At 41.8% G+C, this 18478-nt stretch overlaps 1 protein-coding gene and 1 pseudogene across 3 annotated transcripts in view; both read left to right on the top strand.

Annotated features, from left to right (window-relative positions):
- The first annotated feature begins 7350 nt into the window (after window positions 1-7350).
- LOC308624973 (large ribosomal subunit protein uL22-like) lies at window positions 7351-7917 on the top strand (annotated as a pseudogene). Its single transcript has one exon. The product of its transcript is annotated as a large ribosomal subunit protein uL22-like (transcript).
- A 3996-nt stretch (window positions 7918-11913) lies between these two features.
- ALDH1L2 (aldehyde dehydrogenase 1 family member L2) overlaps window positions 11914-18478 on the top strand; it is a 57898-nt gene continuing 51333 nt past the window's right edge. The window contains exon 1 of one of the 2 annotated variants that reach the window (XM_081250034.1): window positions 11914-12072. In XM_081250034.1, coding sequence (XP_081106160.1) covers window positions 12025-12072 — 48 coding nt within the window. In that variant the 5' untranslated portion in view covers window positions 11914-12024. The remainder of the gene's footprint in view (window positions 12073-18478) is intronic. The other variant, XM_081250033.1, reaches the window with a different exon arrangement.

Genomic DNA, 18478 nt, shown 5'->3' on the forward strand with positions numbered 1-18478 from the left:
TTGTTTAAATGGAAAACTAAGCAGAAATATAAGCTACTACACTCTACAGGGTTTGAGTCCAGGCAAATTTACTTCTTTCTAAACTAAAGCCACAATAATTTTCTTAAGAATGTAACAGAATCCAGAATGTCAATGAACTTACTTTTTTTTTACAAGTGGTAAATTTTAACTGACTAAAATCTGACAGAATTAGAAAGAAGAAATAGATAAAATAATTATAATTGGACATTTTAACGTCTCTCTCAGTATTTGATATAACAAGTAGACAGAATATAGAACTGAACAATACTCTCAACCAGCTTGTCTTAATTGATATTTATAAAACATTTCACCCCAAAATAGCAAAATAGACATTTTTTTCAACTATACAAGGAATACCCAGCAAGACAGGCCACATGCTAGGCCATAAAACAAGTCTCAGTACCTTTAAATGGATTGAAATGTTACAGTTATATTCTCTGACCACAATGGAAAATTTCTAAATATTAGCATGAATCTCAAGGGCATTATGCTGAATGAAGAAAACCAGTCTAATAACTTACATACTACATGAGTCCATTTATTTGACATTCTTGAAAAGGTAAAACAACAGGGATAGAGAACATGTCAGTGGTTATCAGAGTTCAGGGGTGGTTGGTAGACATGACTACAAAGGGATAGGGCAAGAATTTGGGGGGGCAGTGTTAGGGGAATGGAACTATTCTGTATCCTGATTCTGGTGTTCCTTATACAAAATCTATACATATGCTAAAACTTATAGAACTGTATACCAAAAATAAAGTCAATTTTACTGTATGTTAATTTTAAAACATAGTGGTGGTACTGGCCTTCTTCTAGGATTCTAGGATTCAAATGATGTCAGGTCTTGACTTTTCACTGTCTCTCTTCCATCTCTTGCAGTTTTTGCTACATTCTTCAGGTTGCATATGCTAGCCCTTGGCAACTTCAGGCTCATATCAACACAATGCCACATCCAGCAAAGGAGAGATAAAGAGCATGCTTAACTGATAGCTCAAAGAGAAGTCCCAGAATTGTCTTGTAGGCCTTGATTAGCCTTACAAGGATACTTTGCACATTTTTAACCAATCATTGTAATTAAGAGGGTGAGAGGGATGCCCCGGTTGGCTTAGTGTAGATCATGTGCTCCACCCCTGGCTCCAAGGGGGTTTAGGGGAAGAGGTAACTTCATAGAAACCACATGGCCTAAGACAGGAGGGGAAACAGATCCTCACATGAAAACCAGAGTACTGTTATCCCAAGATGTGGGCTCAGATGGCGGGAGGCACAAGCATTACATGGCCATTACATTAAACAGCCATTTGGTCATTTGCAGTCAAGCAGATCACACTGTCACTATTTGCCAGGTACTAGAGCAAATAATTATTTGATTATTACAGTAGGATGATTTTTTTTAAAAGACCACCATTTCAAAATTCCTTTTAGAACAATTTCATTATTTAGATGCTTCTTATGTTTAGGCTCCAGGATAAAAGAGCTTCTAAGATTTTAATAATTTATTACAGGTTCTCAAAGGAATTATGCAATTAACTGTTTTCTCTAATCAAAATGAAGATTATCAAAAGAGAGAAAAAACTGGGGGGGAAATTTGAAAGGTGATCAGTTTGAAGGGTGATGATTTAAACAAGAAATTCACTTGGCAGGAATATGGTTTGGAGAACCTCAGGAGTGTGAGGGAAAGTTTTCTCTATTACCAAAGTTTGAGATTCACAATGGTGTTAGGTATATCCCTCATGATTTTTCTGTAGTCAGCTAGATAGCTCCACAGGAACTTCCCACAGGCATCTTATCCAATTCAATTCGCCTACAAGTGAACTCATGAGCTTCCACTCCAAAACCTGCTTCTCATCCTGTGTGCAATCCATGTCTTAGTAAATGGTTTCATTTCCCACAGAAGCCCTCATTCTCCCTCCCTCCGTCAGTCACAGGGTTCAGCTGACTTTAACAATGTCTTTCAAATTGATCCCTCTGTCCTTCCCACTGTAATGGGGATGACTTGTTTGGCCTATTACAGTTTCTCTTAAACGGCCTCCGGTGTCACTTACCACCTTCCATACTGTTAAGAAAAGCATTTTCCTAAAATGCAATGGAATTTCCTCCCTGCATTGCTTAACTATGCTTCAGTGAGGAAAAAGACCCAGATGTTGAGTAGTTATCCTTGAACTGTGGGATTGATGATTTGATGTTTTTGTTCTTATACATTTTGGCATTTTACAATATTTAGTAATGAGCGAAAGAAAAAGATTCAATGCTTTCCGTCACCTACTTAGCATGGTATACAGGCCCTGTGAGACCCCACACCACCTCTCCATCTTGGCCTACTCCCCCTGACTCCAGCGAATACTCTCTGTAGACTAGTGGCTTACAAAATGAGCTTAACGGGCTTCCCTGGTGGCGCAGTGGTTGGGAGTCCACCTGCTAATGAGGGGGACGTGGGTTCGTGCCCCGGTCTGGGAAGATCCCACATGCTGCGGGGCGGCTGGGCCGCTGAGCCATGGCCGCTGAGCCTGCGCGTCCGGAGCCTGTGCTCCACAACGGGAGAGGCCGGCGTACCGCAAAAAAAAAAAAAAAAAAAAAGAAAGAAAGAAAGAAAAATGAGCTTAACAAAGTCTCTTCCTGGAAGTGCCTTGGAGGTCACAGCAGGGGACTAAGGGCTCTCCTTCACTCAGAGGATCCCCTTGCCCCTGCCTTTTATTTCTTAATGTATTGGGCTTTTTGCATGATATTTCCTTTAAAAAATGTATTTTGCTTCTAATTAAAGGTTTAAAAGTGGTTATCCCAGTTACCATCAAGAAAGCATTTTCTGATCTTACCGTGCTCTTTCTCTCCTTCATAACTTTCACTTGCTGTTTCTTGTACCTCTGATGCTGTTTCCACCTTTATCTTTTGGTAAACTCTTCCCCTTCAAAACTTACCTTTTAGTGTGAGGGGGGTCATAGTGGGCAGGGTGGTGAATCTTTTGTGAAATCCTCCCTTATGATGTGAAACTGAGCTAGTCACTCCTTTCTCTGTTCCTCAGCCTCTATCCAGTCACTAGATTCATTGATTTCTGTGTTCCATAAACATACATTCCATGTGTCAAGAACTATGCTGAGGACTGGGGTGCAAGATTGATCAGCACACTAGCCCTGAGTTAGGTCCTCCTGCTTTGTGTTTCCATAAAACTCTGTTTCATCTTTTATAGCACTGATCAACTTCGCTTATTTGCCATTCCCTGCTGGACTATAAACAGCATGAGGGAAGCGAATCTTCTGTCTCGTCATCTCTCCATGCCCACCAACTACCACAGAGCCTAGAACATGGTAGGTACTCAAAAATTATTTATTGAACACTTGTCCTTAAAATTGACATGAATTGGTGGGGGAAGACATGATGGAACAATATATTATTTATTTATTGCACAGAGATTACTGGTGGGAATATGAAAGCGGTGGTGGTCATTTCTACCCTAGCAGTTCTCATATGATACAGTTTATTTCTTTGGGCCATTTTTCTTGCTGTCCCTGAAGGCTTTTGATTGAATGCAGGAAAATAAACAATTACAGAGATTCTAGATGATCTTATCTTTCTACAGAAAAGATTGACCTTATTTTTTGGCAGGCAACTAAAGTAGGGCAGATCAGTTCATTACAGTGAGGGCTGAGCTCATATGAGGCTGGGCTGCAGCCTTACAGCAGTTTCTCTACCTCTAGATTACACTCAGGGGATGCCTTCCAAGAGTATCAGTTGAGAGGGATGAGTTGTTTCCTGAATTACCTCCTTCTGACAGATGTTCAGCTCCAACTTCTGGGTACTGGAAACTCTGCTTTGCTTTTTAGCCATTTTCTGCTTGGTTCTATAGCCTCTAATCCATGTATCTTAAGAATCAGCACATACCTGAAACTGAAATCAAGTGTCAGGGGACTCTCCTGGGGGCACAGTGGTTAAGAATCCACCTGCCAATGCAGGGGACACAGGTTCGATCCCTGGTCTGGAAAGATCCCACATGCCATGGAGCAACTAAGCCTGTGTGCGCCACAACTACTGAGCCTGTGCTCTAGAGCCCAGAAACCACAACTACTGCACCCACGTGCCACAACTACTGAGCCCACGTGCCACAACTACTGAGTCCACACACTGCAACTACTGAAGCCCGCGCGCTCTAGGGCCCACGTGCCACAACTACTGAGCCTGCGTGCTGCAACTACTGAAGCCTGGGCGCCTAGAGCCCATGCTATGCAAGAAGAAAAGCCACCGCAATGAGAAGCCCGTGCACCACAACGAAGAGTAGCCCCGCTCGCTGCAACTAGAGAAAGCCTGCACGCAGCAACGAAGACCCAACGCAGCCAAAAAAAAAAAAAAAAAAAAAAAGCAGAAATCAAGTGAGTGTCAGGAGCTAAGTTCACCTCTGTAGTTCCCTTATTGCCAAGATCTTGGCTCAAGTCCTGGCTGCTCAAACTCCATTTGTTCTCTGTACCGCCATGAGATTGCTGAAATCTGCTGGTTGCTCTGCCTTTTGGCCCCTAACTCCAGTTCTTCCTGTTGTAGATTCCTCGGCCACTGCTCTCAAGTATTTGTTTTATCATGAAGTTATTTTCACTTAAACAATAATCAAACATTAATAATAATACAGGTTCAAGAATGTGTTAATTAAAATGAGAATTTATAAAGAAAACACCATTCTAAAAATGAATAACATAGAATATTCAGTAGAACAAATTCAAAATAAATAAATACACACAGCTATGTTTCCAAATAGCAAAAATGGCTGCACATCAGTTTGAGTCAAATAAGCAACCAAACAAGAGTATGAAAACTCCTAGAATTTTATTCTAAAGTCCTGAAGTTGACTATGAAAGTAAAATTTTTCTATGTTTAAAAAAGTTTATAAATTAGGGCTTCCCTGGTGGTGCAGTGGTTAAGAATCCACCTGCCAATGCAGGGGACACGGGTTTGATCCCTGGTCCAGGAAGATTCCCACATGCCACGGAGCAACTAAGCCCATGCACCACAACTACTGAGCCTGCGCTCTAGAGCCTGTGTGCCACAACTGCTGAAGCCCATGCGCCTAGAGCCTGTGTCTTGCAACAAGAGAAGCCATGACAATGAGAAGCCCGTGCACCGCAACGAAGAGTAGCCCCGGCTCGCTGCAACTAGAGAAAGCCCGCACACAGCAACGAAGACCCAACTCAGCCCAAACTAGAAACAAATAAATAAATTTATGTTTTTAAAAAGTTTATAAATTATGACTCGCAGTTTCATAAAATTCTGAATGAATGTTCTATCTAGGACAAAATAGATCCCTGAGCAACATATCGTATTTGAACAAGGCCCCTGAATGTCACAGATATCAGTCACAAAAGTAAACACTTATCCATGGCAGACTGAGTAAAGATTTCAGTGTGATATTCTAGAAGCTCAAGACTATAAATCACTTTTACTATACACAGCTCTACACACAGAGTTTTTTGTGGGAATTCTTGGGTTTCCACTTTGCACATCATCTATCACCTAATGTGTGAAATCAGTTCAGTCATATGCAAAAAGTTGTACAAGTTACTGTATTTACAAAAATGGCACAAAAGTGAATTCAACAGTCTATGCATGTACATACTTCATTCACATCTTCAACAAAAACAAAAAGATATTCTAACACTACAGAAGTGACAAACACTAGGTACCGTGGGCTCTCTTACGTAAGCATTAGGGTCACACAAGGTTACAGCAGAATAGGCAAATATTGCCCAGGAAAAATTCTATTTTTAAAAATGAAACAAAGTTTAAGGCAAATCAAGTTCAACTACAGGGACACAAGTCTTTCATATCTGCTTGAAATATGTGATGTCTTCTATTTTGTGGTCTTAAACTTCTGTCTTACAAAATCCAAAAAGAAAAAGAGGAAAGTAACAATAGAGATTATATGAAATAAGAAAAATATTAGAAGTTTAAAATTAAGTGAGGAAACCCAAAACATTAAAATCATAAAATTTGCTTATTACTTGTTAGAACTAGTTCTACACTAGAAAATAGGAAATATATACAGTTGTTTTCAGAAAATTACTTTATACTGCTCTGATGTGTCTTTTTCATTGGTGCATTGTTTAATCCAAAAATTATACACCTTCAAATTTTAAGATTATACCCCTTCAAGAAACAGCACATCTCACTGCTACCTATCAAGCTGTCCCAATGACATAGTGTATGAAAGGAAACAAATAGCTGAGAAGTAATATATTAAGAAGAAACAATAAAAATGAGAAGATTCCCAATTCAGTTCTTATACTCAGCCAGACAGTTCACTAGCCACAGCAATGGTATCTGTTTGGAAATTCCCGTCGAGTAGGAGACATGGTCCCTAGACACCTATGTCTCATCTGAGGCTGCAGAAGTTGCTTGATCTTCAGCGGGGAGGGGCAAGATAGAGGCAGGGGATTAAGAGGTACAAACTACTGTGTACAAAATAAATAAACTACAAGCATATATTGTACGACACAGAGAAGGTAGCCAGTATTTTATAATAACTATAAATGGAGTGTAACCTTTAAAAATTGTGCATCACTTTTTTGTACACCTGAAACATATAATATTGTATATCAACTATACCTTGATAATAATAATAATAAAAGAAATTGCTTGATCTTCATTTTTGCCTTATCCATGTTGTAATTCTCAGAATTTTTTAAAAGGCTTTTTTGCAACTATTTCCTCAAGAGCTCTGGCCCCAGACTTTCATCTCAGATGAAGATAGCTCGCTTTCAACTTTGCTTCTTCATTTTTCTCTAGACTAGGCACTTTTTCTCTCATTTTCTTCATCTCAGCAAAGATGTGGGAATGTCTGCAGATCCAGGGCTCCCTCATACACCTGACACTGGGAAAAACAAAGAACATGCCATCTCTTCCAGTGACTTCCCCCTATCATTATTTAGAAGTGTATTTCATAATTTCCAAAGAAGTGGCGATTACATTAATTATCTTCTTGTTATTGATTTCTAGCTCCATTCCAGTATAGCCAGAGTCAAACTCTATGATTTACATTCTTTATAGCCTAGCATACGGTGAATTTTTGAAAATGCTTTGTATGTATTTAAAAAGAATGTGAGGCCTCTCTCTCAAGTGGTGAATCCTCTGGTTATCGCTGCCATCCTGGCCTTGGCGGTGCTGATTTCGAGACCCTCCGGAGCAGAGTTCCGTGCAGGAGGATGTGTTGGAGTCCCTGGCTTGGCGCCCCGTGCTCTCAGGCCTCTGCGGGCCGCAGAGGGGCTCGATGGCTGGGAATGGGGCTGGCAGGGGTACAGGCAGGCTGTGGTCGGTGACAACTCTGGAGGTCCAGTGTCTCGCGGTGACCTCTAAAAAATGGTTTGCTATTCACTTGACTCAGAAAACCCCACAAACTCATGCAAGTAAAGAGATTCAAATCTTCGTGTTCACTTTCAGAACACTCGTGAAACTGCCCAGGCCAGTAAGGGTATGCATATCCGAAAAGCCACCAAGTATCTGAAGGATGTCACTTTAAAGTAGTGTGTGCCATTCCGTCGTTACAATGGTGGAGCTGGTAAGTGTGCCCAGGCCAAACAGTGGAGCTGGACTCAGGTCGGTGGCCCAAAAAAAAGTGCTGAATTTTTACTGCACATGCTCAGAAATGCAGAGAGTGATGCTGAACTTAAGGGCTTAGATGTGGATTCTCTGGTCATTGAGCACATCCAGGTGAACAAAGCCCCCAGGATGCAGCACAGGACTTAACAGAGCTCATGGTTGGATCAACCCATGCATGAGCTCTCCCTGCCACATTGAGATGATCCTTACTGAAAAAGAAGAGATTGTTCCTAAACCAGAAGAGGAGGTTGCCCAGAAGAAAAAGACATCCCAGAAGAAACAAAAACTTATGGCCTGGGAATAAATGCCGCAAAAAATAAACGCAAATAAAAGTTTTAAAAATAAATAAATAAATAAAAAGAATGTGTATTTGGTAGTTGGGTGCTTCTAGGTGTTTTAATTAGGCCAAATGCATTAATCATCTCATGTATCATTGCTAATATTTTGCCTGTTTCTATCAGTTATTAAGAGAAGTATGTTAAAAATCTTCAAGTATGAAGTAAGTCAAAGAGAAAGACCAATACCATATGATATCACTTATATGTGGAATCTAAAATATGACACAAATGAACTTTTATGAAACAGAAACAGACTCACAGACATAGAGAACAGACTTGTGGTTGCCATGGGGTGGGGGGAGGTGGGAGAGGGACAGAGTGGGAGTTTGGGGTTAGCAGGTGCAAACTATTATATAGAGAATGGATAAACAACAAGGTCCTACTGTATAGCACAGGAAACTATATTCAATATTCTGTGATAAACCATAATAGAAAAGAAAATTTTAAAAAGAATATATATATATATAACTGAATCACTTTGCTATACAGCAGAAATTAACATAACATTGTAAATCAACTATAGTTCAATAAAAAATTATTACAATGTTTAAAAAATCTTCAAGTATGGTTACAGGTTTGTCTATTTTTCCTTGAAGTTCTGTAATTTTTGCTTTATAAAATTTGAGGCTGTGTTATTAAGTGTATACAAACTTAGAATTTTTATCTTCCTGTCAGATTAACATTTTCTTTTAGCTAGTGTTTGAGTGTTTTTTTAAAAACTTGGAATCTTTATATTTTATGAGTGCTTTTGGAATCTTTATATTTTATGAGTCTCTCTCATCAGAGTTTTGTTTTTTAACCAACCTGATGATCTTTGTTTTTTCATTAAAACATTTAGTCCATTTTGGGGCTTCCCTGGTGGCGCAGTGGTTGAGAGTCCACCTGCTGATGCAGGGGACACGGGTTCGTGCCCCGGTCAGAAGATCCCACATGCCATGAAGCGGCTAAGCCCGTGAGCCATGGCCACTGAGCCTGCGTGTCCAGAGCCTGTGCTCCACAATGGGAGAGGCCACAACAGTGAGAGGCCCACATACCGCAAAAAAAAAAAAAAAAAATTTAGTCCATTTTCATTTACCGCAATTACTGGCTTAAATCTAACATCTTACTAATTTCCTTCTATTTTTCACGCCTCTTCCGTGTTCCTTTTTCTCTCCTTTCTTGCCTTCTTTTGGATTGATTTTTTTATCATTTTATTGTCTTAATAATTTTACATTCTATTAACTTGGTAGTTATACATTGTATTACTATCCTTTTAGTGGTTGTACTAGAGATTATAATGTGCATCCTTAACTTATTAAGTCTAACATAAATTAGTACTTTTATTATTTCCAAGACAATGCTGCAAGCTTAGAACCTTTAACTTAACCTTTTCTCCCTGAAAATCATATGCTATTGTTGTCATGTATTTTAATTATACATATTTTTGAACTCCATAGAACATTATTAGAAGCATTTTAGACAATATTACTTAAAATTTGTCCTTGTATTTACCCTCTCTAAAGCTCTTCATTCCTTCATTTCTGAGCTTCCATCTAGGATTATTATCTTTCTGCCTAAAGAATATTCCATTCCTCCCAACCCTCCCAACTTATCTAACACTTTTTAAAAATATTTATTTATTTATTTATTTGGCTGTGCCAGTATCTTCGTTGCAGTGTGTGGGATCTTTACTTGCAGCACGTGAACTCTTAGTTGCGGCATGTGGGATCTAGTTCCCTGACCAGGGATCGAACTTGGGTCCCCTGCATTGGGAGCGTGGAGCCTTAGCCACTGGGCCACCAGGGAAGTCCCTATCCAACAATTTTTTATTATTGTTTGTATACTTTCATGGATATATATATATATATATATATATCTTGTGGATATATATATCTACAAGATTTTATTATTATTATTGTTCATATCGTCAATGTTTACTTAAATTCACTCACATTTTTGCCTTTTTTGTTGGTCTTTATTCCTTCCTGCATTTCGGAGCTTCCAAGTAGGTAATTTTCCTCCTGCTTGAAGGATACTTTAATATTCCCTTTATTGTGTGTCTGCTGATGACAAAGTCTCTCAAGTTTTTGTTTCTGAAGTTTATTTCATCTCCATTTTTGCTGGCAAGAGAAGTCTAGGTTGGCAGGCAATTTTTTTTTAAAGGCTATTTATTCTTTTTTTTTAAGACCATACTTCACTCAGATTTCTTTTGCTTTCTTTTTTAATTTTTATTTATTTATTTATGGCTTTGTTGGGTCTTCGTTTCTGTGCGAGGGCTTTCTCTAGTTGCGGCAAGTGGGGGCCACTCCTCATCGCGGTGCGCGGGCCTCTCATTATCGCGGCCTCTCTTGTTGCAGAGCACAGGCTCCAGACGTGCAGGCTCAGTAATTGTGGCTCACGGGGCTAGCTGCTCCGCGGCATGCGGGATCTTCCCAGACCAGGGCTCAAACCCATGTCCCCTGCATCGGCAGGCAGACACCACCAGGGAAGCCCGGCAGGCAATTTTTTGTTTGTCAAACTCTCTAGTTGTATCTGGCCTAACCTCCAATTATCAAGAGGATTACATTTTTGTTTCTTAAAGAAGAAATTCTTAGACATCATGCATATTTTCTTATATTTGGGCAAACATAAGCTCATTTTCTAAAGTTGGGAGTTGGAGTATATAACTATGGAATCTTCACTCAGGAGAAACCACAGTCCTTGCCCACCCTCCCTGGTTTAGAACAAATAAAATGAATATCAATATTTGGAAGTTTAAGAGAAGCAAGAAGTCACAGAAATGCAGTCAGAGAAATGGGGTGAATTGTCAAGGGGCAGTTCCTAAAGCAAAACCCTGGATGTTTGCTACAATTCTCCAGGCTTTAAGAATCGTTCTTTTTCTAGAATGAATATGTATATATATGTAACTGAGTATAACTGAGTCACTTTGCTGTACAGAAGAAATTGACACAACATTGTAAATCAACTATACTTCAATTAAAAAAAATTTTTTAAAGAGTGGTTCTTTTTCTTTCCTTCCTACCTTCTCAACAAGTATTTTCTAAGCTCTACTTAGTGCTAAGTACTGTAAATCTTGATAAATAAGGCATGGAGTCAGCCTGCAAAGGGCTTCCAGTAGAGAAGATGACTGCTACATAAATAGTAGTAACAGACTGAGGCTTCATAAGAGCTGCATAGACAAAAATCCTTCCTAGTTCAGAGGAGTGAAAGATTACTTTGAGGAAGTAAGGAGCTTAGGGAGGAAAGAATCAGGAAAAATACCTGTAGGAGGCAGCATTTGAGCTATACCTTTAAGAAGAGAAGGAATTTGGTCATGCCTAGATGGTGACAAGTGACAGGTGGCAAGCTTTCCTGGGAAACGTTGTCCAGGAAGGAATAGGTAAGTACCGTGGTCACAATGAATTACATGTGCAAAAGAGCAGCGAGAAATAAGAGTAAGTGCCAAACTACAGACGGTCTTGAATGCCAGGCTAAGGAGTTCTGTTTGAGACAAGTGCTCAGCTAAAGCATGTCTTGAGCGTTTCTTCAGAGAGGTGAGGGAAAAGGCTGTCGGGTGTCTATCATCTATCTACCCATCTATTTGTCTATCATCTTTCGGGACCAACTCTGTGCCAAGCCCTTTGCCAGGTGCTTTATACACAATCTCTCATTAAATCTTCTTGTCAGACTACGAGATAGGAATCAGGATCCTTACGTCGCGAAGGTGCCCTCACCCGTTTATCTTTCGTGGCTCCACGCACTTGCCTGTTGTCTTCTCAGGACTGTGTTAAGGGCATGACCTGGGGTGTCAGACTGACTTTTAAGGCAGATCCTTATGTACTTCAGAGGGTGTGAGTAACTGGGAGAAGATTCCCACAGCTAGTGAGACTGCACCGAGGCAGCCGCCAGAAGCCGTCCCTCGGGCTGGGCACCAGCGTGGCTCCGGGAGACTGGAGCACGCCCCGCCCAGTCGCTCGGGATTGGCCGCGGGAGCCCTGACAGATGAGGGGGCGGGGCCGCGAACTAGGTCCCGGGACTCGCCCGGGACTCCGAGGCTGCAGGCCGCGCCTAGGCTGAGCCGTCCCCGCGTGCCTCCCGCTTGCCTCCTGCGCCGCCCGCACGAGCGCTCCTTTCCAGCATGTTGTGGCAGGGCAACCAGGCGCTCCGGCGCTTCTCCACCGGCCAGGTGAGCGTCCCGGCTCTCACCCGGGGGCTGCTTTGCAGATCCGGAGAGGGTGGGCCGGGCGGCGGGGCTGAGGGAGGGCAGCTGTGTTTACTTTGCTAAAGGCCAGGACGACGTTTTTAAAACCGGGAGAGTGAGGAGAAGGGTCCGGGGAGGGTCCTGAATGGGGCTTGTCGAGCGAGCCATTGTCTTCTACCGGGACGGGGCTGAGGATGTCTGGCTGGGATTGACAGGGTGGAAACAGTCACTCGGCAAGAGGGACAGAGTCGGTTCCCTTTCCGTTTTCATTTCAATTTTGAGATCCCTGCCTGGTTACGAGATGGAGCCGAGGTACAGGACCGAGACCACCTCCTGGAGGAGAGTGGTATCAAGTCAACCGGGTCCTCCTCCGCGGCCTGAGAGGTGTGAGCGCTCCCGACTGGCATGCAGGGCCCATTCAGATAATGGCACTCCGAGCCGGTGACCGCAAGCTCATTATTCCTGAGCGGCAGGCGGCAAGATTTCTAGGATCACCAGGCGCTGCAGAAGCAGCCACCCTGGAGCATTAGTAAACTATGGTGCAAAAACCTAGCCCTGGCCCAGCCCCGCGCCTTGGAATTGCATCAGCCTCTCCAGAAACGGAATGAAGGAGGAGGACACGTTGCATGGGGCGCTGCCTTCAGCACTTCAGGGGCCTGAGGAGAGATGCCTCCCTGCATCTAGGCAGACTCCAAGCTGTTTAGGGAAGAAAAAGTCCACCCCATGTACATCATCTCTTTTATACGAAGTGCATGTTTGCTGTGTTATAAAAGAATTTGCTTTTTGATTCCTCTTCTCTGCCGAAGTCATATGCGCATGTGTACATATCCAGATGTAAAAAACTTGGAGCAGAGAGAAGTCTTGAGTAGCATCAAGAACTGGCCCAAAGTTGCATAAATGAAAACGCTTTTGTCCCCCAGACAGCCACAAGTAATGAGAATTCACTTTATCCCGTGCAGTCAGTTCTAGTTATTTTGGGAGTATTCACCTTTTTTTAAATAAGCAAAAAGAAACTTGCTCTGGCAGATATTTTGCTTGCTCTCCTATGCAGAGCTCTGGACTCCTAGCTTTCTCCTGCCACGTGGCACACGGGAATCTGGGTTGGATGGCACAGAGAACAAGGGGGGCTTGTGCATGCCTGTTTTATTGGCCTCCTCTGTCAACACCTTTCATTTAATTGTCTTTTTTTGGAGGAGCAGAAGGGATTCCTGAAGGATGGAAAAATGCCAATAATGGGGTTACAAAAGATTTCAGTAATAAAGGATGAACATCCCAGGTGGCAAATGGCATAAACAAAAACACCCTTGTGGGGAAGCGCCAGGTGTAGTCAGGGGTCAGGGCCCTGAGTCTATCTCCAGGAATACATGTGGGAGAGCAGTGCCATATGGCTGGGAAGAAGGCAGGTTCTTCAATGGCCAAAGGAAGACATGGAATAATAAATGAAGAATTTGGGATATTTTACTCCATAGAAAATGGAGATTCATCCTTTGGACCGTGTTCTATAAGAATTGTTCAAAATCAGACGTGGCTGGTGGGAGCTTAAAATGGTACAGCTGCTTTGGAAAACCGACTTTTTTTATATAAAATTAAACATAAACCCATCAAATGACCCAGCAGTTGCCCTTATAGGTATTTACCCAAGAGAAATTAAAACTTACGTTCACACAAATACCTATTTATGGATGTTTACAAAGGGATTATTCAAATCACCAATTTAAATGTCTTTCAGCTGGTGGCAGGATAAGCAAACTGTGGTATATCCATCCATATAGTGAAATCTTACTCAGAAAAAAAAAAAGGAATGGACTACTGATATATACAACAACATGGATGAAACTCAAATATGTATGCTAAGTGTAAGAAGACAGACTCAAAGGGCTGCATATGTATATGAGTCCATTTGTCTGACACTTTGGAAAGAGTAAACCTATAGTGATGGGAAAAAAGGCCAGGCTGGAGATAGGGGGAGGGATTGACAGCAAAGGGACAAGAGGGGATTTGGGGGGGTGATGGAACTGTTCTTTATCTTGATTGTAACAGTGGTTACATGACTGTGTGTTTGTCCAAACTGAAAGAATTTTACATTGAAAAGGGTGTGTTCATTGTATGTAAATTGTACCTTCGTATGAAAAAAATTTTTTTAAATCACACAGCGCTTTTGAGTTTGGCATTAAAGCAGAATGAAGGAGGAATGAAAAAAAAAATCTCTCAGAACTTAACAAAATCCAAGGAGGAAATTAGTTCATAACACTTCCTGATATAATTAATTTTTCCATTCTCTGTCTTAAAGAAATGGACTTAGAAATATTTAATGATCTCAGCTTAATGATATGACTGGATCTTATTAACTAGTGCAACTATATATAGCAATAAGACCCTTTGTCAATTAGTTATTATCGTCCACTTCCAGTATCTTGCCTGGCTCACTGCTTCTTAATTTCTCCCGAGGGTGGGAACTATTTAGCCCTAATATTTATTTGGCACTCTGTTATTTAGCTGTTATTTCCTCTGCCAGTGTCTGGGACAAGCCTGGCTGTTGCTCTGGATTCATAGCCTGGTTCCAGGACTTAGGGTTACTTTATGATCCAGTTCAAGAGGCTGGACCCTTCCCTGCTTCTTGAAACCAAGTACTGGCTTTATACGCTGGTTCTAGCAACCAGGTCCTTAACTTGTTTCCTTATTGCCTGACCCTCTGCTTTGGCATCTAATTTGATTTAGGACCTTCAGATTCAACTTCAAACCATATTAAATTGTGTATTATGTACTGAGCACTTCATCTAAATCCTGAAGAAATAATAATAATAATAATAGGTATCATTGATATAAGACTTTGTATGCACCAGGCACTATTATAAATGCTTTACATATACTCATTAGGTCTTCATAACATCTCAATGAAGTGGGTACTATTATAATGCCTGTTCTACGAATCAGGAAACTGAGACCCAGAGAAGTTACATAATTTTTTTAGAGTCTCACAGCCAAAAAGGATAAAACGATAAACAAGAGATAAATAGTCCCTGCTTTCAAGGGGTCCACAGATTAGTGGGACAAATGATTAAACTTGCCTTTAGGTAAAGGATACTAACGGAAGGGAAATACAAGTGGGCAATAAAATATGAAAAGGCACTCAACCAAACTAGGGTGGGGACTACTCTTGTGCCTAGAGCTTAGGGATCCCAAACAAACCCCTACCCCCCACCCCCCGAGGCCAAACAGGTAAGACAGATGTAGCATTTGGGCTGGAGAGAGTGAAAGGCCACATTCAGAGTTAAAGGGAGCAGCCCCTGCTCAGCTGCAGCCGACCATTTCCACATGGGAATGTCGACCATGGTTGACAAACCTCCTGATTTTTAAAGAGAAGTCAGAAATTCAGCCTGCTAATGTGAAACCTCCTAAAAAATCTTACCACAGTTCTTCTGCAGATGCTCTGTGGGCCAAATAAAATCCTCTTTGCCAGGCCACTGATGGCAGCCCCACCATGCACTGTGCCCAGAGCTTGGCAAATGCTCAAAACGTGCTTGGTGAACAGATCTTGCGCACCATCAGGCACGATTTGGGGAACCATGTGCCAGATGGTCCATTAAGAGTTAGGCATCTCAGTGTCTCAGAAAATTTTATTTTGTTTTATTCTTTTGTGGGAAGGTCCTTTCTCCGTTCCAGTTCTCATTAGGAAAACTGCCAGTTCTCACAATTGCTCATGTGGACAGCTTTGACCTTATTTTACATCCTGCTCAGTTGGTTCTATTAAGGTAACATCTGCTTCACAAAAGGGCTTCGGATCAGCACAGACTCTTAGCACTGTGCCCTTAAGTTCTCCAGAGAAGACTGTGTGTATTTTTCTTTAAACCATTGGAACATAATCAGAGTCCATATTAACTTGCTTCCCGAAGAATTTCACCCGGATGTGGATAGGCTGGGAATGCAATATTTGATAGTTTAAGAAACAAAAGCTCTATTCCCTGCAAAAGGCTCTTCTAAGGCAGAATGTTATCTCTAGAGAACCTCAAGATAACAGCATTTATCACCCGGATTTAGAAATGCTGTGGGTCATTTTATGCCGCCTTCGTCTTTCTCACCAATATAACAAGGCACTGATAGTGCCTTAAAGTATGTTCTCTCGTCATCAGCCTAATCCTTTCATGAATGGTGCTGTCTCCCGTGTCAGGTCCACCATGATATTCCCTTAGAAAGTCTGATGGAACTATTTCCCATAATTGACCTGTCAAACGATCGCCAAATTTTCCTTTTAAAAAAGAAGGGGCTGGGCTTCCCCGGTGGCGCAGTGGTTAAGAGTCCGCCTGCCGATGCAGGGGATATGGGTTCGTGCCCCGGTCCGGGAGGATCCCATATGCCGCAGAGCGGCTGGGCCTGTGAGCCTGCGCATCCGGAGCCTGTGCTCCTCAAGGGAGAGGCCACAACAGTGAGAGGCCCACGTATCGCAAAAAAAAAAAAAAAAAAAAAAAAGACATATGATAAGGATTTGATACATTTTTTTTAATCACTGAAGAAGGCTCAATACAGTGCCTGCCTTATGGTACACTCCCAGTAGGGAAGATCCATTATCATCATTTTTATTTACCTGGGTATTACTTGTGGTATGATAATGATACTAGTTGACATTTATTGGGCCTTTGTTATTGCCACCCACTGCACTAATGCATTACATGCTTTATCCCACTAAATCCTCCTAACAACCTTGTGAGATAGGTACTATTATTATTCAGATTTTAATTGTTGAGGCTGAGCTCAAGGTCGCACAGCTGGTGTTATAGAAAAACAATGGCACTGGGGTAATAACTAGATTAGAATCTCAGAGCTGCCACTGAGTAGTGATTTGACTCCAGGCTGTATCTTTTTTTTTTTTTAATACCATTCATTTTCTTTCTTTCTTTTTTTTTAAATAAATTTATTTATTTTATTTATATTTATTTTTGGCTGCGTTGGGTCTTTGCTGCTGCCCGCGGGCTTCTCATTGCAGTGGCTCCTCTTGTTGTGGAGCATGGGCTCTAGGTGCATGGGCTTCAGTAGTTGTGGCATGCTGGTTCAGTAGTTGTGGCACACGGGCTCAGTTGCTCTGCGGCATGTGGGATCTTCCCGGACCAGGGCTTGAACCCGTGTCCCCTGCATTGGCAGGCAGATTCTTAACCACTGTGTCACCAGGGAAGCCCTTTCATTCTTTTTTTTTTATTCACTTATTTTATTTTATTTTTGGCTGCATTGGGTCCTCGCAGGGGTCACTCCTCGCCACGGCATGGGGGCCCCTCACTGCGGCGGCCCCTCCCGCTGCAGAGCATGGGCTCCAGGCGCGCAGGCTTCAGCAGTTGTGGCGTGTGGGCTCAGTAGTTGTGGTGCACGGGCTTAGTTGCTCCGCAGCATGTGGGATCCTCCCGGACCAGGCATGGAACCCGTGTCCCCTGCACTGGCAGGCGGACTCCCAACCACTGGGCAACCAGGGAATCCCCAGGCTGTATCTTAACCTCTCTTTGTTTTAATTTCTTCATCTGTAAAGCCATCTGTAAAATGACTTATTAATGTCTGCCTCTTGGTAGTCATTGGGCAATCAAAATGAAGTAACACATATTAAATACCTGACACATACCAGGGTCTTGTTAAACTGTTTGCTGTTACTTCCACCACTTTTTCCTGACCCAAACTGCCCAGGGCAAAATCTTTTTTGTAGGGGGCGGACACACACTCTGTACAGCAGAGATTCGCAGACTTTAGTGTGCCTGTCTATCAATGGAGAGCTTGTTCAAATGCAGCTTCCTGGGCTAATAAAGTGCAGAGGCAGGATCCAAACCTCCTCATATGCTTTTGAGTTGGTGCCAGCTTCCTGAGGGTCTGACTCAATAGATCAGGGATGGGGCCCAGAAAAACAAATTTTTAACATTTCCTCCCAGCTGATTCTGCCAACACGGGCAGTCAGCCCTCAGATCATACTTGGAGAAATAAGACTAAGGTGAAATATCCCAGTCCAGTTCTTTGGAATTATACTAACTCATTATAAGTACTTAAAATCTTAAACTCTGAATTTTTTCTCACTGCTAGAAACTCACCTTTATAGTTTCAGTTTTACCACTAAGCTCAGAAAGTGTTTCAGTGAATGTAGAATTTCCAGAGATACTGACATGGTTTCTTTAAACACTGTCTTTCTGGGACAGTGTTGACTCTGGAATTGAACTCCCAATTAGCAGATGACAGCTGACAGCACATTACAATTGAGTCAGCTCATCCTCTTGGCTCTTGTATGTTTTAAGACTAATAATTTTAGAAGTCTTAAAATATTTGGTGTTGGTAATGGTATGAGGTAAAGCCAAATTTTGTAAGATAGCCAACACATCAGGTCAGTTCTATTTCAAGCAACAGCATTAATTATAGGATTTGAAGA

This window comes from Mesoplodon bidens (assembly GCF_964165515.1).
Source record: "Mesoplodon bidens genome assembly, chromosome: 11".
Taxonomy (NCBI): domain Eukaryota; kingdom Metazoa; phylum Chordata; class Mammalia; order Artiodactyla; family Ziphiidae; genus Mesoplodon; species Mesoplodon bidens.